The 21,408-nt window shown below is 44.3% G+C and overlaps 1 protein-coding gene across 2 annotated transcripts in view; it reads right to left on the bottom strand.

Moving 5' to 3' along the window:
- The window catches only part of PHACTR1 (phosphatase and actin regulator 1), a 300,846-nt gene that overhangs the window by 132,909 nt on the left and 146,529 nt on the right, over positions 1-21,408 (bottom strand). The window contains exon 1 of one of the 2 annotated variants that reach the window (XM_055703433.1): positions 17,944-18,200. The exons of the other annotated variant lie outside the window; for it this stretch is intronic. Coding sequence (XP_055559408.1) covers positions 17,944-18,193 — 250 coding nt within the window. The 5' untranslated portion in view covers positions 18,194-18,200. Of the gene's footprint in view, positions 1-17,943; positions 18,201-21,408 lie in introns of those variants that run through there. 2 annotated transcript variants of the gene reach the window in all.

Genomic DNA, 21,408 nt, shown 5'->3' with positions numbered 1-21,408 from the left:
GAAGCAACACTCATATTTTCCAACCCCTGCCAATTATTCCTGCAACCTAGGGGTGCAGCACTTTGCACTGTATCTGTAAACTGAATCTCTCACACTTCACCCTTGCCCGTGTCAGCAGGGTATCAGACTGTGGTACGGCTCTGCTCTCTGCTACGATCCCTCTTTCTCAGTCTACTTATTTCTCTTGTCAGAACAGAAGTGCAAAGAATAGCTTTGGAAGTCCAATCCCTTTAGGACCCTGCTTTCCACTTCCCCACATTTTGACGTAAAACATTAATAATTCATGCTGAATGCAATATGAAAGCCATTTTTTTAACCTCTGCAAACTATGCTGCCCTGCATGCAGCACTCTAAATATGTCTTTATTGATAAGCAATCTCTCCAAACACCAAGTATTTTCTGTATTATAACACAGTACACAAGATCCTTACTTGCAACAAAAGCACTTCATCACGTTATGTCATCAATAGCTACCCTGCAATTATAGAGAATAAGGATTGTTAGATTTCACCGATATCAGCTATTCTGTGTATCCCTTATTCCTTTTATTACTCACTGGGTTTTCCATCTCTTAAGGGTTTATTGCATACAGATTTGAGACTAAATCCAATTAACAGTACTGCAGCTGCCTGGACACTGGAGCAGAAGCCACAGGTCTGTCCTGGACACCACACTCACACTATGTGGAGACTCAGCAGCTCCAAAACAGGACCCAGAGCAGCCACTTAGAGCACCACCAAAAGCCAAGCAAGAGAAAAAGCAGGGCCAGCAGAAGCAAATCAGATATCCTGCTTTTCTTGGCTCTACAGGAAGGCAATTCTTCAAGCACCAGGAATTGCTCTAGTAAGAAACTTTAGCTTGAAAGGAAGGGAAATTTTACTCTTCCTAAACAGCAAGCAGGGAGGAGATGCACAGTTTATGCTTTTAAGAAAGCCGAGGAAGTAGGATGAGATGCAAGGACCTTTTTGTTAGAGCAGGTAGAGCACTCCTCTGGGAGACAGGAGAATCAGAGGGTCACTTTCATCCTCTTGAGAAAGCTCAAGCCTACATCTCACATTTTCCTTGGGAACACTACGGCACTTCATACTATGATGGATGGGAGAGCACTCCCAATCCGTCCCACTAAAAGTGTGTTATTTTAAAGAATTCAAGACCTACTGCATCTGAAAGAAAGCATGAGTGAAGCACAGCTGCGGGCAGTTAGGGCACTCATCTGTCAGCACAAACACCCTTCTCCCAAGATAATTCCTGGGCTTTACTCCGAGTTAAATAACCCACAACCTCTTTCTGCTTCACTCATGGATTGGAAGAAGCTGCTGGTCATAGCTGTGATTTGTTGAGAGCCTGATCCTGTGCAGTTCTGCCAGGGAGTAAAGATACTGCCTCTCCCTGTCCCTGTCTTTCACTTTTGGTAGGGGATATTCTATTTTATCCCAGGCAGGAGCAGGGAGCCGGCAGAGGTGAGGCACTGCCTCCTGGATCCTCGCCTCAGAAAGAGAGAGTAGATGGAGCCCTGTTAGCAGAGCTGGCTGGGCATCCAGAGAGAGGGATCCATGTTTCAGCCTGTGAAGAAATGCCATAAAACCCTCCTGTTCTGGTGTAAATGGCAGCTATAAGCAGAATTTCCCATCTAGGGCGTTGTCTCCAAGGCATCCTCCTCATACTGTCATCACACTGCCAATACTAAAACCTCATTGGAGCAAACCTGAGCCTTTCTAAATTACCATTACAGAAACAGGCTCTTGGAAAGCCCCAGCCCATTGTGCACAAGCTGGAAGGGAGCAGCCTCTAAGCACAAACATGTTGGGAGCCAGAAAAAACCCACGTTCAACACATTCAGTTTCTGAAACTGAAAACAAACCGTTGGTAAGATGGAACTGACCTGCCTACTCGCAACTAGCTGTGTCCCCTAGCACATAGCATTAGAAAAATACAACTCTTTAAACCTCCTTAAAAGTTATTTTGAAAAGCCCACAAGGAGATTAAATCCACAACACCAAACAATTCAGAGGAGAAAGCTGAAGCATGAGTCATACCTACAGGGCTATTGCAATTCAAGGCTCGAAGATTACGTGCGACAAAATGCTACCTGGCAAAACAGTTGCAATGGTGTTTGTGACCATCACCTTGCAAGTGGGCACCAACCCACCAAGTGGCAACACCACTAACTCCTCCACGTTGTGCTGGTTTTGGCTGAGATGGAGTTAATTATCTTCATAGTAGCTAGCTAGTATGGGGCTACATTTTGGATTTGTGCTGAAAACTGTTTCTGTTACTGCTGAGCAGGGCTTACAGAGCCCAGGCCTTTTCTGCTTCTCACCCCACCAGCAGGTGGGCTGGGGGGGCACAAGGTGTTGGGAGGGGACAAGGCCAGAACAGCTGACCCCAGCTGAGCAAAGGGATGTCCCCAGACCATATGTCATCATGGTCATGCTCAGCATATGAAGCTGGGGAAGAAGAAGGAATGGGGAGATGTTCGGAGTGATGGCATTTGCCTTCCCAAATAGCCGTTACGCGTGATGGATCTCTGCTTCCCTGGGGATGGCTGAGCACCTGCCTGCCCGTGGGCAGTGGTGAGTGAATTCCTTGCTTTGCCCTGCACGTGTGCACAGCTTTTGCTTTACCTATTAAATTGTCTTTATCTCAACCCATGAGTTTTTTTCACTTTTACTCTTTTGATTTTCTCCTCCACTCCACTGTGGGGGAGCAAGCAAGTGGCTGCGTGGGGCTGAATTGCTGGCTGGGGTTAAACCCTGACACATGTGGACAGGACCGGGCACCATGGCTCAGGGGTCCTGGATGGATACGTGCAGACACCTGGGTTAAGCAATCTGAACAAACTCATCAAGTCTAGAGTTAAGTTTCATCCAACAAGCTCAAGTTCTTTCTGAAAACCAAAGCTACGGACAACACAGAAGCTGTCTTCCTCCAGGCAAGCCTTCAACACATTCAACAAGATAAAACAGAACTGAAGCCCACGTACCTTCAACTCCTAAATTTATCCCAATGAAAAAAATAGGACATAATATTTTTTCCTATGTTTTGTTTTGACTTGCTCGCAATTAAGTGTCTTCTTGAAGGAGCTAGTAATAATTATATTTCCATGGTTGGATTTATCTTTTATACCAACCTAAACTGCAAATTCTACTCAGCTGCAAAATACAAAAGTAATCCAAGAAAAGTATCCATGGGTTTGTTCCCTCTGCTACTGGGTGATAATGTTCCGAATTGCCATGTGGACAGAGGCAGACACAGCTGCTCACACTGAGAAGCACCTTGTGTACCAGTCCCTCACTGGGAATCGGGGAAGTTCACCAACTTGTCTAAAAACCAACCACGAGTGCTAAAGGCTGGCTGTTTAGTTTGAGAAAGCCCAGAAAAAATATTTTAAAAACTTCTAATTTCTTATGGATTTTTTGGTGGACTGAGCAACTTCTGATATTTATCTTTTGAAGTTCTCATAACTACGAATATCCAATAATTTTATTTCACTAAAAATGTGTGCTTTAGAAGGCATAGCTTTAGACTACTCAGACATCTGAGGGGCACGTCCTCTTATTAAACCAAGCCTATTCAGGAAATGGCATTACAAATATTAAACTTTCTAAACATAATAGTAACCATCTTACCACTATCATCATAAAGATAAAAAATGAAGTTTTTAATTACTTTAATGGCTGGCAGAATAGGAACAAAGTATCTCATTTAAGAGCTAGAAAGTTCAAACCATTCCCTTGTAAACTCTATATTGCTTCTCTTGGGAAAAAGGAACTTCTATTTCTGGTCTTTAAAGAAGTCGATAGGAAGTTGGCCAAGAGGAAAAGAGTAATTGTACCAAATGGCACATTTATAATGAGCATAAATAGGAGTTAAAAAAAAAAAAAAGTCAGTAAAAGCCTAGCAAAAGGCTTCACTGGACTCTGAAATGAGATAGTCTGTACCCGTGTTCAGGAATTTAAAATAAGGACTAAATACTTCTGCTTAGAGTACCTAAGTGCAGCTACATATGGTCTTTGCTGATTGTCACTGAAACGGGAATTCTTCTGTTGATTCAAATGATTGTTAGTTTAGACCCTGGGCTGTTGTGAAATATCTGTTTAGGCCCTTATGGTAGAGGCTTGAGTTTCAGAGATGAATACTCAAAGGGGAGAAAAATACCCATGACTCCTTTAAAGTCATGAATAAAGCTTGGTGGGTGGCTGGCTAAAACACAAGGAGTATTTCGGTGTGGTTTTCTTAGCTATGATTTCACTTTTTTTCACCTGCTTTTTTTAGCATTAAGTTCTAAAGCGTCTTATGGCTGCTGAGCTCTGCAGGCTATTGCTCTTGCTCAGTAGATTTAGAGGAAAGCCTATGATTTTAAAAAAAGCTGCTGCCTTTAAAAAAAGATGGAGCCCATCAGGTAATCAAATTGGTATATCTACCTAAGAAATATTACAGTCAAAGGAAGCATCTGTGCACGTAGCTTCAAGTTCATGAATAATTCCAAGTCCAGCAGCCAGAAATAGCTCAGAAAATGAGAAAGAGTTGAGATCAGAGCTAAGGGAAAAAATACTACGGGGAACTGAGAAAACAGGATCATTGAAAAAGCTACTGAGATAGTTCCAGCAGCTTTATGTATGGAAATAACGTTAGCGGAGAGAAACAAATGAAATCTTGACCATACCAAGGTGAACGGTAAAGGTCACAAGGAGTAGGATTACCTTCCCCAAGCCATCTAGTGACTGGATGACCATCTTGGGAATTAGGGATATATTTTGTCCTCAAGGCTATCAGAACTTTGCAAATGATGGAAAAATATAGCCCTCTGCTCTTTGCTCACGATTCATGAGATGAGCAGGAGGAGCAAGGGAAGATAACTGCATTATGTGTTGTCCTTCTCATGTGGGGTTGAAACATGCTGTTGCATGCTAAAACATGCCTCCTCACTGATGTCAGAGGACTTCATAGGCCAAAGCTGTAAAAGGGACCTTTCCAGCATGTTAACATTGACCTGCAGAAAAAGAAATTGGTGGAGAAGACATAAGAGCATGGTCTTAATGAGTGCTTACCTCTGTATTGATGGGAACGACCCCTTTCTGCGGCATTTGAGAGGAACCAGGGGCATGATGTGAGCTGCAAACGTGAGGGGAACGCCCTGGCAGCACCATGGGGGTTGCCTATGCAGAGCCACTTGATCATGAACTTGTCAGTAAAGTTCATTTTGCAACGGTACAAAGGTAACCCTGACAGGAATCTGCATGAGATTCCGTCTCAGTACAGAAATAGGATAAAACTTAACCAAAACCCGACACTTCTGACAATTAAAACAAAGTAATCTTTTTTTCACCCCTTCACTGATGGCACTGGGAGCAACAAACTGATGAAATGTGACTTCCCCAAATGCTGAAATTTTCCTCTCAAAGTTAGCAAGATTCTGCTACTGAGCAGCTAAAATAAACCCAAAACACTGCAACTACAACATAAGCCTTTCTGAACATTTTTGGTGATATAAATTGCATTTGCCCATATAACTTCTGGGGAACAGTGTTCTTAATTTTAAGTACCCATCTTCTTTGGGCAAAGTATCAGTACAACACCCTGCAAGTCTTACAGATCCTGTTCTGTAAAGTCAAATGTCAAACTTGCACATACATTCCTCCAACTGGAGTCTTTGCCACGCAAACCTGATTTTCAAAAAAAATCTCTTAAACAGCACTTCATTTGAATTGGCAAGTCAGAGACTGGCCTGAACCATGACATCGGGCTGGATACCTCAAGCGTCACAAAGTTTATGATGGTGCTCTGAATGACAAATCTCCTAAGCATTTTGCTACAAAGGGAGGAAACAAGAAACAAAAGAGACACGTTTGCAGCTACTTACACATAAACACATAAAAATGGAGCCTGGTATACAACAAATGCAATAACACAAAAACCTGACATAGATGAATGCAGCAGTTGAATAACATCTTCCTTTGTTTGCTAAACACAGGGAATAGCTATACTAGCTCAGAGCAGCTGAATTCTAAAATTACCACCCATCTTCACGCAGTCTTGCAATTTTATTTATTTTTTCCCTATTATTTATCAAAAAGGCCCTAATGTCAAAGAAGGCTGAGGGAAAGAAAAACAATAAAATCACCACCAAAGAAAAATACCACCAAATAATGTCTTTTTTGAGCCTCTATGCAATGCCAGAAAAGGTACTGGTGAACTGATGCCTGTCTTGCTGCTTAGTGAACTGGCTGTTCTGCCAGCTTGAGATGAATTGGAGAAAGAAGGATCGGTTCACTGGAAATACAGCACCTTCCTGTTTGCTTTTAGGCTCATGGGTTTCCATGTGCAGCACAACCATGTGGAGTTCACAGGGAAAATGGTATTTGGCTCGGATGACAGAGATGCACAGAAAGCCAAACCCACACCAGTAACTTGAGCATTTTCCTAGAGTCAAAGAACACAGGCAAAATGCTGTCCTTATTCTAATGACACACACAAGAAACAGAAAAGAAAATACCTCCTGAATTCTAGCTTGTTTATACATGTGACTGAGAGTGGGACTTTGAAGGAGAGGAAGCTATGTAACTGAGCCTCACAAGTCCCTCCTTACCTTCCCTTTCTGGTATCATCTCTACATCTCTCCAGTGGCTGCTAGAGGAGCCAAAGACTGACAGCTGTAGAGAGCTGACAGTCAGAAATTGCTCTTCACAGTTCAGATGCTGGTGCAGGCAGTAAATTCCATCTTAAGTGCCACAGCAGATGACTAGACAACAAACTCTCACCATTACGGCTATAATCCAGCAGACAACTATTCTGGGGCTGTAAATACTAATGAAAGCTTTAGTCATCTCACTCTTCTATTTCTCAGCAGGGTACAATTCAGATTCAAACAGCCTAAGTTCCATACAGGTCTCTGCACCTGGCTTTTCCTTCAGGCTGAACCCATATTTGAAAGCTATTTATCCAATAAACCCACTGTGCTAGTGTAAGGAAGGCACCCTGTTTTGCTGGTGCATGGGAAGAGGAGAGGAAGAGGTCTTTCAATACCGGTTCACCTTTTCGTTCAAATAGCTTCCACTGTCCGTCCATCCATCCATCCACACGTCTGTGCACTGGCACTGCTGACTGTTCAGCATGTGCATCGGAATTTTCAGCAGTGTTGACATTTTAAGCAGATTGAACAATAAAATGAGAAAGATAAGATGCTATAAAGCTCTACAGCAGCATGACACACATACTTTTTATATCAGTTCAGTATCAGCTGATGTAGAAAAAATAACATTTCTACTGAGTTTATTTATTTATTTATTTACTTCACCACAAGCAGGGTTGACAAAGTCTACACATGAAAAAACCAACAACATTGGAGCTGTGCACATGCTGTGTCAGATAGTATCTGAGTATTGGAAATGTCAAAGCAGCTGCACCCAATGGATGGGTGAAGAGAGATAAAGCCGTGCCATAATCCTTATGACATGGACTGCTGACACGAGGGACCACGGCTATGGTCCATGTGGATGTGATTATATGGATCACCAATACTTCCATAGAATGCTAATACAATGGCTGTGGATGCAGTAGACCACAGTGGTATTTCCAGGCCTGGCTCATTTGTCAGGATGTAGTTAACGAGTATTCTAATTATTTATCTTACGATCGCCAAAGCATTCAAGTCTGCTTACCAACATTTCCATCTGTTGAGTTTGGAAACTGTGTTAAAAGGACAACTAACTTTCAGGACCATGGTATTTGCGTAGCAGCTGTGCATCCCTCAGCTCAGTGCTGAAGGTAAAGAATATTGTTATCAAAACGTCTAACAAAACTCAGACACACCTTTCTCGAAATGACCTGATATTCTCAGTGTTACCATCATTACACTTCCGTGCTCCCAGACCTTTCTTTACCAGGAAAGATTTAAAATACCATTTCTTCAAACAGATAATCAACTTCTCTTAGGAGGCAAGGTGAAATAAAAATCATTCTCTGCTACGAAAATCTCCCAAGAAAAAATAAATAATTGGATCCGGTTTAACTATATTCCCTACACTCCTACTGCACAAAACCATTAGACTAATGGCCTGAAAAATTTCATGCAAAAGATGACAGAGGTCAAGATCTTTCTTTTCAGTAGTGATAGGGGACAGCATCTGCAGCACTAAGCCTGTTGTCCCAGCCCTGGGCTGCACCGCTCGAGGCAGGAGGAGTGTATAAGAAGATTTGGAGTACACCTTACACCCTTTCCAAAAGGTCCCAAGAAACAGATACACCAGGCCCTCCCTGCACAAACAATTGTACATCTTAAATTACAACCCTTGGGCTTCTGAGATTCAGCAGGTAGCTGAGATGGAACACCTCTCCTAGTTCGGGGCAAAGAAATGGGTGCGGGTAATCTCGGTTACACAATCCAGGGTCTCGGAACCTGCGCCTCACCCCGCTCCACGGCCGGACTAGCACACACACTAAAGAGCATACACATGCAGAAACCTGCTCTCCTCTTCTCATTGGACATTTTGGACACAACTTTACTTTTTGCAGGTGGGGCATGGGGGGGTGGGAAGCTGGGGAAATGTTTGGCTTTTATTCCCAAGCATATTTTCAACTCTTCAAAATTTCCACTACCTATGCAGAGAAAATCTGCAGAAGCTGTCAGTCAGGTCTGGTCATCTCTTATTTGTGGTTTTTCTCACTTGGGATGCAGAGCTTCCCTTCAGCGCTTGTCCATAATGTTTCTCTCAACAGCACATCTTCATGATGGCTGACTGGCACCACGATTTTGGGGGTATCTTTCAGGCAGGGCAGTCTGGGCATAACAAGCCAGAATGGTACATCTAGTGGTTCCAAAGAAGCTACACCAGGTGGTTTTATAATGACCGATTTTATCTTTGATTTAAATTATACCGCGTGTTCATTGTTTTTCAGAGCAACAGAAAAATTCATCTTCTTGGGAATCTAAAGAGTCTCATCCAAAGACAGAGGGTCTACTAGATCTGCCTCCTCTTCAGTAAGTTGGACCCCAAACCAGGGAAATCAGGAAGAAATGACAGTGACAAGATCAAACATTACCTTGTTCCTCTCCACCCAATCCTTCCCGAGACAAGACGACTAAAAGCAACTGACCAGTGAAGATTCACATCACTTCACCAGAGCCAAAAACCAGCAAGAGGACAGTTTTCCAGATGACAGCGATGGCAAAAATATCATTATTTTCTGAGAAGCGTGCAAATCGAAGTCACCAAGAAAAAAAACGGTGCCTCCAAGTACATCCCAGCTTCAGCCCTTTGCAGCAAACATCAAGAACATGGCAAACATCACAGTACTCTTTGGTTTTAGGAAAGCGGTTGGAGCATCACACCAGAGCTGGCTTAGCCCCTGCGCGCTCTCCTGCTGCCCTTCCACTGCCCCAGCGCCCCAATGCTGGGCTTTGGCTGATGGGTTTGGGAAGATGTGTGAGACCTGGCACGGTTGATTTAACACAGAACAAATATATCCAATTAACCTTAGACATTCTGGCAGACAGTTAACAAGGTGGTGCTACCTACACTGATTCTGTGCTCCTGAAATTACCTTCTGGCTAATCTGGGCCTGAATACGGTGACAGCAACAGGAAGCCAAATTCGGTATTGTCTGACTACAAACAAGACAATCTGAGGAGATACAAAGAAATAGCTATAGATTTACTAACAGCCACTGAAATAGATCAAGAAATAAAATCTTACAATACAGAAACTGACAGAATGTCTACCTCTTTTGCTGAGTAGCATCAACAAACGATAATGTTTACATACAAGTATACTCAGAGGATAAGTTTTGCTCATCAGTCAAGGAGCCAATAAATGAGCTCAGCTGCTTTTAATGATATGATGTGATATGATATGATCTCTCATTTCTAAACCGAGGCAGAAGGTATTATAATAGCACAAACTGATACAAGTAGTACTGGTTACAATCTAAAAGAAAAGCGAAAGTCAAACAAAAGGAGAAGAAAGAGCTGTGACATGGCAGAATACCAGGTCTTCTGATCCCTTCCCTACATCCCCAGTATTTCTCTGCTGCTTAGCTCTGACAGGCAGGGATAATATTAATGAATAGAATTACAATAATGGTTGTAAAGTGAAGCACTTCTATATATCTCATTTTCTTCTAAAGAATCCCAAGTTTCAAAAAAGAAGGCCAACTGTGCAAACCATCCTCTAAGAGAAACGTCTCTAAGCAAGTAAGGGAAGTACTCAGGAAAGACAAAACCCAGAAATGGAAACAAACTGCCCACCTGAGCAGGGATGAAGGCATAAAATAGGGCACAGGGATGATGCAAACAAATGCACAGAAAGCCAAGCTTCTTCAGCCAGGTCGATATCAGATGGTTTGAAGTGCTCTGGGTATAGCAGAGTGAGACGAGAACCTGCTCCTCCATGGTCTATGCCATCATCCACATCTTGCCCCCTTTTTATGCATTGCCTCCCTGCATTACACATAGAAAACTTCCATCGTTTATCAAATCACTCTGTGTGGTATTTCTGATGGACCTAACGACACAGAAGAATCAAAACTAGACACACTGATAACAAATAATTAGAGCAGAGCATTACCGTTAATACAGGAAAACCACTGTATTGCTTTCACCACACTTGATGGCACTTCACCTGCTTTTTTAAGCTCCCCACAGGGACCTGATTTTTCATCACATGCTCAGTATTGCCCCAGCATTTGCATTGAAGAGGCTTACACATCCCAAAACTTTAAACTTGGTTCTCAGAGCAGGGAGCAGGATGGTAAGATACCATCAAAAGATGACAACTGAGTTACAGCATTGAAAATGTGAGAAATCAACAAGAGGAGACAGGGCTGAAACAGGCCAGCCATCTGCTCTCTGAAGACCCAAAGAACTGAGATATCCTCTTATCAATGCCCTTATATCAACACTGTGTAATAAAAATGAGAAGGTGCTGAGCCATTGTGACCAATTCCATCATTCTTGTTGGTTTTGTTCCTAGAACTGCTCAAATCAACGGTACAGATATACAGACCTCCTGGGAAAGGTGCCTAATATTTCTCTGGTAGGGACACAGGAGTTTCCACTGGAAAACAAGGGACCTGGACATCTGCTTGCATAAGCTTGCTTACATCTTTGTCATGATTTTGGCTGGGACAGACTTAATTTTCTTCTTAGTAGCTGGTACAGTGCTGTGCTTTGGATTTAGTATGAGAATAATGTTGATACAACACTGATGGTTTAGTTTAGTTGTTGCTAAGCTTACCCTAAGTCAAGGACTTTTCAGTTTCCCATGCTCTGCCAGTGAGTAGGTGCACAAGAAGCCAGGAGGAAGCAGAGCACGGACAGCTGACCTGAACCAGGCAAAGGGATATTCCATACCACAGGGCATCACGCTCAGTATATGAACTGTTTGATGTTAGTTAGTTAGTTAGGGAAGTGGGCTGGGAGCTGCCAACTGCTGCTCAGGGACTGGCCACGCATCGGTCAGTGGGTGGTGAGCGATTGTGTTGTGTGTTCCTTGGTTGGGTTTTCGCTTTTTTTTCTTTGTTTGTTTGTTTGGGGTGGTGGTGGTTGTGGTTTTTTTGTTTGATTGGTTTGGTTTGGTTTTGTTTGGTTTTTTCCCCTGGGATTTTATTCCTGTCTCTCCCTCTTCTCTTCATTAAAATTATAGTAGTTGTTGTTATTATTTCCATTATTAAACTGTTCTTTTCTCAACCAACGGGTTACACCTTTATCTGATTCTCCTCCCCATCCCACCAGGATGGGGGTGGGGGTGAGTGAGTGGTTGTGTGGTACTTAGCTGCTGGCCGAGGTTAAACCACGACAACCTATTCCCCCCCCTACTACCTAATTAACTGAAGTGAAGACCTTGCTTACTACCCATATTTTTCGCACAGTTTGGGTCAATAATATAAATTATGTTGCGATTTTGGACAAGGCATCTGCCAGGGCTCTTTGAGGTAAGCCTGGAGCTCTGCTGGATGACAGCCTGTGCAAGCCTGGCTGTGAACCTCACATTGCTACCACGGCCTTGCCTGGACGGTACACAACTGGCGTATTTTGTGGCCAGCAGTATTTGCTACAGGCAGTTTCATAGGATATGATTTAATCACTACAGAGATGCACATGAGCAGTTAATGACTCCCTCCAGGCTTGGTGGTGTTTCTTCATCTTTATTTTGGAACATAAAGGCAGAAGATGCAATCCCTCCTCTCTTTCCCCGTCCGTTTTCTTTCCTTTTACTGCAGACTAGAAGTTACTGCTTGTGTTTAAGGAAAGCCTCACATATGTCCAGCCAGCCATTTGTATTTGCTAGTCTCAGCATGTAAACCAGAGGCAAACCCTCATAGCCCAAACAGCCCTTTTTCTTCCTCTTCTCCTCTTTCTCCCTGCCCGCAGTCCATGCCCAGCCACACCAGTGCAGCGCAGCCCTGTTAAGTCTGATTTCAAGACAAAACCACAGGCAACTGATGACTTTCTGCCATTCCCTAATGTGCAACAAGACACACCACTGGGAGCAGGGTTCCTGGAAAAGGAAAGATAAACGAACTTGCCCTGCCTGCCTCAGGATTTGGCCATCTAGAAGTTACCAGAAGCAGGAATTGCACCTTCTTCCTAGAAGGGCACATTTATTTTCAGCCCACAAGATGCTGAGGGCTTGTATCCTCCTAAGCAGAAAGCGATGCTGGTGGGAGCAGTGTCCCGCCTGGCTCCCCAGCAGCCTGTGGGAATGTGGAATCTCTCTGCTCAACCTCATCAACTTTCTCTGGCATAGCACCGTATGCACCCAAATCAAACACTAGAGTTCCAACCGACAAAAATAAACCAATTTAATTTTATGATCTGTGCTGTCAAGGAGACATATTTCACTCTGCGATGAAAGCCCATACCTTTCCCCCCCACCTCTTTAAGTTAACTATCCCTCAGAGACTAAAGACACACATTGCATAATTATATCAGCTGTTGAGACCTGAAACATTTTTCGTCTTCCCACACTTCACAGCAGGACCAGGTATGCTGGTTTTTTGCCTACTTTTCCACCCTGTGTAATCTAATTTTTTCCTCCAAAATATTTTATTTTAACAGTTTTTTTTAAGAGGATCTTTAATGGTACAATTGCAAATGACTGCAATGCTTCAAAGCCACATAAATGCACTCGCTCCAGAGATGGCAATGGAAGAGCAGTTACTGTTTGAAATAATGTGAGAATTAGTGGAGGAAAACCTGTTTTTGTACACAGCTCTTGCAGGGCTTACAGCTTGTCTAGAAGATAACTGTTTCATTTAATAATTACTTTGGTGGGAAGCAAAATAATCACCTTGGAGACAATATCTTAAGTGATGATAAAGTAAATGTTCTCAAAGTTCCTGGTTGAAAAGAAGTAAGAGTCTTCAATTCCAGGTGGGAATCACAAACACACACACATCACAGACAACCCACCTACCCCCCCGCCCAGATCCCTCTTTTCCTGCTGGAAAAGATATTTATCTGAAAGCTCTAGAAGAAGGACGGCAGCAGAAAAACAAGCGTTGGAATTCCTACAGCAACAGTATCTCGGTTCACACTGATTTTCATGCATATATAAGATAACGAATCATTTTTGCTTAAACAGCAAAACCCTGAAATATAGGAGCACAGAATAACAGACTGGGTTTGAGCTCTGAATGAAACCTTTCAGATATGTTCATTCTTAATATCATTTATATTTCCACTACACTTACACCTCGAGTTGCCCAAAACCTGGACCCCCACAGTCCTTGGCACTAGGAACGCAAACGGCAAGAGGCAGTCCTTTCCTGCCTCTCTATTTACAGACCAGCAGGCACGTGGAATGAAATCCCACTATCTCCACTTTACAGCCAAGGAACATGGATGGACGTGCCCAAAGCTGCCCAGAGATCCTCTGTGGAAGTGGGAAGTGAGCTGAGAACCCTAATCCATCACTGATAAAAACCTGCTACTCTCTGTGCAGTCCCTCTCTTCCAGTGCACTGTTAGGTAACCGCTTTCCACTTCAGTTTTCTTGTCAGATCTTCTGTAAAAAAATCAAAAGTATCCCACTTCAATTGCTCCACTTGCCCTTTCTGTTAGGTCATTTCCGGGTACCTTTGAAACCTCTACATTTCTTTCTAGCCACACCAAAGTCAAGATGCGACTAAAGTAGAGATGCATCTAAACCATGTCCAGACCCAGGCTGGGACTTTTGCAAGAGACTTGAGATTTGCAGTCAGTTTTCAGTGTGTGAACACCTTAAACACCAGCCAAATCTCTTCTCCCTGTATTTGTTCCTCCCTCGCTCATCAGTCATGTCATCTGCTATGACCCAGCACTGCCACAACCCTCCCAGAGGCCACCAAAATCAGTACACTGAGAAGTGCTCCGTACATACCAGATGATGTTTATCATTGCACAGTCCCAGTGCACCTCTATCTCTTACAGTTCTAGCTCCTTCCTCTTTGCAAGCTTTTCAGTCCCTTTCCCACATTTATGTTCAGGAAGTTCTTTCGTTCCCCTTCAAGCTTCTGGCGCGTTCAAAATACCTCCAACTTGTGTTGCTTCCTCATTTCTTGTCTTTTCTTAGAACTTCTTCAACTCCTCACCATCCCGCTTCTCTCAACCTCTCCCTCGCAGCCCTCCCCTGGCAGCATTCAGAGCTCAGCCCTGATGGCTCGTTTATTCCTTGAGGTGACTTCTATCACTCTACACTTGAGCTCTCTCTCTCGGTTCAGTCTGCCATGCCTGATTGCCTCTCTGGCATCCTGTCCTGCATGTCTCGTGGCCACTCAAACTTCACAGGATGAAACCACACATCTCCTTCACCCCTCACATGCAGTTTCTCTACTTCTCCATTTCCAACACCATTTCTGCCATTCTGTCCAAAACTCTCAGTATTGGCGATTTATACACCCCCATCTCCGTTTTCTATTTCCAACTAAATCAGCATTAAATACATCCTTTCCTTTCAGTCCAATGGTTAAAGCATCTCCTACCTCCATCAGCACTGCTGTAACCTCTTGCTTCTCTTTGAGCTTCTCACTTCTCACTTTTTACCCCACCAACTCCCTTTACCCTTACTTCAGTGAGCCCATCTGCACGTCCACGTTCCTTCACTGACTTCTCTCCGAATTACATGACCTCTCTTTCCAAGATGCCATACAGCTCAGCACCTGCCTCCATGTTTTCCTTCAGTTTCATGGCGATCTCTTCTGCTGTTCTCCTAGCCATGACTTTTGCTAGATCAGTCGGTGGTCTTTGAAGGATCTCCCTCTGTTTCAGCATGAATCTTTCTTCCCCAGCTCTGCCAGTGTAGTAGTACACTGAGAATGCAGAGTAGGATAATGAACAGAATCTAGGACTCAAAGCTGAATTTGGAGGGTATTTCAACGTCAAATCAATGTATCACACTGGCTTGCCTAACTGTAAGGACTGAATCCTGGTCTTTGTACACAGTTCCAACAAATACAATAGTTGCTGGGGTCATGGGATCCACACAGTACTTTTGGGTCCACTTGTGCAGCTGCAGGCCTATAAGACCATGCATGAACTGTACATAGATATGAATAGGAGGGTGGGGTTGTCCACATTGCAAAACTATGTGCATTTCCCATATAAAAAGTACCAAGCGGTCCCCTTTCTGCATGCTCCTTAGCCTGTGCAACTCTGAGGATGCACGGACATCTCAAGATCCCTACGGGTTTCTCCATAGCTGATCTGTCCTGTTGATATTACATCATAATGTCAGTTCATTATATGATCCTTTCCCTCCAAATCCTCAAAAGGTCTAGAACAGGTATTAACCAGGGAAAAACTGGCCTTTTTCAGCCCTGAAAAATGTGTCAGAGTCAAGCCAGCAAGCATGCTCAGCCAGCATATCTGGGACTATAGTTTCTTTACTTTCTGAAAGAAACTCATAGCTGTGCATGCCGGTGGAAAATTGAGTATTGAGGCTGTACCAGTACTACGAACTTTTAAAATGATAACCACAAAAGTTATTTGCATGAGGTGGAATGAAATCCAATGCCACAGAAGGAGGGGGTGAAAACAGACTGATGAGATGCTCTGCTGGCTGGAAGCCTTTCTGCTCTATTCTTTGCCTCTGTAGGGTTATTAGATTATCTCCCATCAAGAGGGATACACTCCCCTCAGAGCATCTAATGGTTTGAAGCTCAATAACCAAACATAAAAAAGGAACGAAAATCTTTAAATACATACCTATTAGTCTGTTAAGAGGTACAAGTAACTGGAGTTACACATTCATAAGCATCCACGCATACACATGTGTGCATTAAAAGGGAGGAAAGCAATGTTCTTTTCTTACTGAGCTAAGATTTCAAATACAAGGTCGCAAAAAAACCCAGCAAAAGATGTTGATGCAATTGAGTTTTAGGTCAATTCAATTAATCTAGGAAAGCATATTTTTAACAAATGGCTTCATTTGCTTTTAAGGATAAATAAGCCACGTTAATAGTGTAAAGTACCTGCTGCTGCACATAGCCCTTCATTTAATATCTGTGGGGCTTGCTGTCACCAGTAGAACATAAGAGGAAAGAAAACACTCAACATTTTGCATAGCATTCATCAGATTCTTCCTTCTGCTGTAGTGCTACAAGCAGTAAGAGTGCTTAACCCACTGTGGGTTTCCAGGCTTCTCGGGCTGTCTTCTCCCTTTCCACTGAAAGCAATTCAGTTCAGCTTTAGCTGCTTTTTAATCAAACGAAACTATAATCACACTAGCATGATGCTAATTCTGAAGAGACATTACCAAAACCAGTTACTTCATTAAACTGCAGACCTGTGGTTGACAAAGGACCATCACATCCCAAATAATATTTTGTTCATTTGCATGGAGCAAATGAAAGCAGCTTTGGTTAATTAAAATAATTAATGATGATGATGATGATAATGATGATAATAATAATAATAACCAGACTCAGCAACAAAAGCTGAAAAATGAAGTGCCAACAACTATTGAGAACCTCAGCTCAGAAAACGTTAACGTTTTCATATTCACATTTATCATGAAAAAAAGCCTTTCCCTGACCTTCAGAAAACAAGATCTGTCTACTACATCAGTTAACAGGGAGTCCAAAGTCGAGTGCCTTCACTCCTAAGTAACATGTAAAACCACACAGCAAAACGAAGTAATACAAAATTGAACAAGAATGTGGGGTAACATCTGTGAGGCTGTTTTTTGCCTGAATGCTTTTATGCTCCTTTTAGTTCTCAGCTTCTCCTAATTGCTGGCTTTGGCAAAATCTAAATAATTTGTCATTGTTGACCTCAAATATTTGCATGCTCAGAAACATAAAAAACATATACTTACCTGTAGCAACACCTGTGATTGATTACACCGTCACTCTCTGAATACCCTCTGGAGGTTTTGCTCAGTCCCAAAAGGAGAGGGGGAAGGGAAGAGAACAGTTGTCTGATGAAGAGCACTATATTAATTCCAATAAAAATACAGTTTCCCCCACGCATTTGACAGCATGGTGAAAATCACACTAGCTGGATTCCAGGTAAGCCAGTCCTTCCAGATACTGAGTTAAGTCCAGCAAACTCTACTGCAGCACGACAAGGAAAAAGTTGATGTATCAAAGCAGAAAACCCTGATCTAAAATTCATGGGAATGGGAACAAAACACAATCGATACACACAGCAATTTCTATAGCAACTGGGGGGAAGAAAGCAAAGGGGAAAAAAAAAAAAAAGAAAGAGTTGGTGCCTAAACTGCTAGCACAAAGCTTCTGTGGCAAATGAGGGGACCTGTCCCTCTTGGCATCTCTCTGATCGACAGGCTGAATCAATGCCCAGCACATTCCTCCCGCGCTCCCTTTCCTCTTTCCCTAGGATCTGTGGAGGGGCAAGCCGAGCATCCCAGCCTCCGATGGGAGCGCACACATGTACACACACCCCCCATGCAAGCAAACGTGCTCCCCTGCCTCTCTCCTACACCCACAGGATCTCGGCACTCACCGTCACGGGCTTCCTCCCCGCGACTGCAGTTGCTGCAAATGTGTTTGATCTCCTTGCCTATGTGACAGTGTATCACAAAAGAGACATTGTTGTTAGTGGTGGTGGGCTCCTTCAGTGGCTTCATCCTCACTAGATAGAAAGCTTTCTTTTTAGGTTTCTCTTCACTCATGTCTGAAACCGAGCCCTGCCTGCAGCCAGAAGAAGAAAAAGCAAGCATCCCAGGCTGCCTGGCGTGCGTGCAATCCGCCATCCGCTCCCTCTCGCCTCGGTGTTTAGCTGCCACACACACAACAGGGATGAAGGGGAGGGCTGGGGGAGAGAGGAGGGGAGGCGGGAGGCAGAGCAGGCAGAAGGCTGCCTGAGCCTTGCTGCCCTCCGCGACCCTGCTCCGTAACGCAGCCACTGGGCTTGGCTGGAGGATGCTCTGCATCCCTGCTCCAGCCTCACCCTCAGCCACCAGGCACCTTCGGTGCCGAAGCGGAGCCTGGTACAGCTTCGGCCGCCCTGCCGCCCACACCCGTCCCAGCAGCACAGAGCCTCCCTTTGCTTTCCCCTCCTGCCCCCTCCTCTTCTTCCATGCCCTCCCCCTGTTCTGGCAAGCCCCCCCGGAGCCCCGTGCCGGGCTGGAGCCCCAGGGATGGCGGGCACAGGTCCCCTTGCAGGGTGTGCAGTGATTCTCCAGCCTGGCAAACACGGCGACCTTGCCTTCGCGCTGGGGCGGCGTGGCAGCCTGTCCCACCGTAATTAGTATTTCACACACAAAGGACAGGCTGCCAGCGGGCGGTCAGCACCCCCCCCACCCCAGCACCCCCTTCGGTGGGGGCACAGGGCCACTCCGCTTCAGGTGCCCCAGGAAGCCCCAACTGCCCCCCGGCAAACCCCTCCTGCTTTTCCTTCTTGCTTTTTCTCCCCATTTGCTTCTTCCAAAGGACAGAAGGGGTGCCTGCCCTGGCCCTGTGGGGCTCTGCCCTGGGACTTCAGCCCAAGCCCCCCTGCAGTGGGACGGCCCCTCCAAGGCAAAGGCTGACCGGAGGGGCGCAGACAGTCGGAATTAATTTCAACTGCTTATCTGGGGGATGAATACCCCCCTTTTTCATCTCCCTTACCTCCTGCCCAAAACTGCAGCTGCTCCAGAGAGCAGCCCTATGATCCCGGGTGCTTGCAGCCCGGGCAGCACGCTTCCAAAGCTCCCCAGCCTGCAGGGGATTATAATCTCTGGCCAGACGCTCTGTCAATCCCTTGCTGCCCAGCCACCCCCAAAATGTGCTGTCTGTTTTCCCAGCATGGCTGTCCAACCTGCCGAAGCAGCAGCTCAGGACAGCGCTTGTGACACAAAGGGAGGAGCAGGAGCAGGGGTGAGGGTGCCTGCTTCTTGCAGGCTTTGGGAAGGAAAGCCTGAAGGAGAGATGATAACCTCAGCTATTCTGGTAGCTGTTACAGGAATGTGAGTGTTGCTCCTTTAAATCTTCAGCAAGCTATCCGTTTGGCAGGCACTAAGCAGAGAGAGTGCAATTGGGGCAGACGAAACATGGCAAAGAATAATACCATTCTCCTTATTTTTAGCCAAAGCCCTTGCTCGCCTTTAGAAGAAATCCACTCATTCTGCAATTCTTTACCATCTCCACATATTGTTGCCACATGTTTTGCTGCAAGAGGAGGCCAAAACAGCCCTGATTCTCTTCAACTGCACATGAAACAGACAGAGAGACTTTTGCCTAAAGAAAGACCGAGCAGAAACTTAAGGATTCAGTGCCACAGTTTTCCATTTTCTCAAATGCACGCATGCACACACACACACACAGAAGATGCATGCAACGAAACTGCTGACCTACTTGTTCTGCGTCATTCTGATGCAGGTCTGACTTCTCACCTGGCACTCCTGGGAGTTGAAACCTTGAGATGTCACACATGGCAAAAATTGCAAGGCTTCACTTTCCTCGGCAGCGTTCACAAGTCAGACTAGGTGCTAGCAGATCCCATGGAAATATGGGCAGAAGCATGCTCTCAGCAGAAACATGCCTTTCACTAAGCCACGCAAAGCATCCTGCACACGGCGCTACGCACACAGGTTTATGGTGAACAGAGTCGGCCACCTCAGGTTAAGTATCGCCCCAAAGGACTTGATTTTGCATGTGTTGCTCATCTAAAATTATCACCTTTTTCATATAAGTGGTAGGAGAACAGGGAACGCAGAGTTATTCAGGAACAAGGAGGTGAATTCTCCAAACGTGCGTATCGCATAGTTAGGAGTTAATGCATTGAGAAGTCATCCCTTTGAACGCCTGATGCCGAGACAATGTTGGCTCTGTTACATGGTTGGAAAGGAAAAGCTGAGAAGAGTTTGATCCTCCACCAGTCACACAGCAGTTCAGACACTTGCAGTGGATTTCCTTCTAACTTACTCATTGCCTTTGAGAACACCTTCAGTTCAGCTGTGATTCAGAAAATAATTAGGTAAGCAGAAGACATGACCATAATTCACCTTCTGAACTTGCTGAGAGTTCACGGCTGGCTGTCACTGGTACTCGGCACTGCCGCATTATAGAAATGGGTCGGGAAAGGAAAGCACATTCAAACGTGAACTTCCCCGAATTTGGGAAATATGACTGTTAATTAAATGTGGTGTGAACTCAAAACCGGCACACCATACCTGCTATCTCAGGGCAATCCTGGGGTGTTGTACCTGGCCTGTTTTAGGAAAGGTGACTAGGGTGATATATTCAGCAGAGCTGAAGAGCAGCAGAGCTGGTCTTGTAAGGCAAATGTAGTTCAGGAATCGGGTAGGACTTAGGACATCAAAAACTGGGTCAGGTCATCAGGCTCTTGCAGTCTCCCTCTGTGACCTTGGACAAATTGTTTACGATGTCTTGATATCTCAGCTCCTTGGCTAAAGAACAGAGATGTAGATGTTTCTGTTTTTCAGATAAATTTTATGAAACCATATTTCAAGGTGCCCTGAAGGTGTTTGTATATGACAGAGGCAACACTTACACAGTGTTCAAATACAGTGATCTACTATTTATAGCAAAATGAGAGGGGAAACAGGAAAAACATGGTCCATCAGGCTTAATCTGAATGGTTCACACATTCCAAACTTAAGCTTTTTTGTTTCACTGGATTTTGTTTCAACAGTATTTATCCCTCTTCTTCCAACTCTTTTTATTCTAAAACTGTAAAATTCAACTGAGATCTGAAAATAGACTTGGTATCCAAACCCCTGCATTTTTAGTAACCGTTACTATTTCCCAACCCCAAACAGCTTTTAGAAAGGGCCAGGAGTATCCCCTTTCTCAGGCAGAGACTGGAAGGAGTAACTTTAACAGTAACCTGTTAAACTGTAGTAACTATTCCTACAAGTCAGGTCAAAAGCTCTTTGATGACTCTGTCCAGCTTCACATGTGCTTTGCACTATGAAAGAATCACCAACCATCATGGGAACTGACAGAATTTTTGCAAACAGATCCC

This window comes from Falco cherrug, chromosome 3 (genome assembly GCF_023634085.1).
Source record: "Falco cherrug isolate bFalChe1 chromosome 3, bFalChe1.pri, whole genome shotgun sequence".
Classification (NCBI taxonomy): domain Eukaryota; kingdom Metazoa; phylum Chordata; class Aves; order Falconiformes; family Falconidae; genus Falco; species Falco cherrug.
The sequence above is the reverse complement of the archived record's forward strand: the minus strand, read 5'-3'. Positions and strand labels throughout refer to the sequence as shown.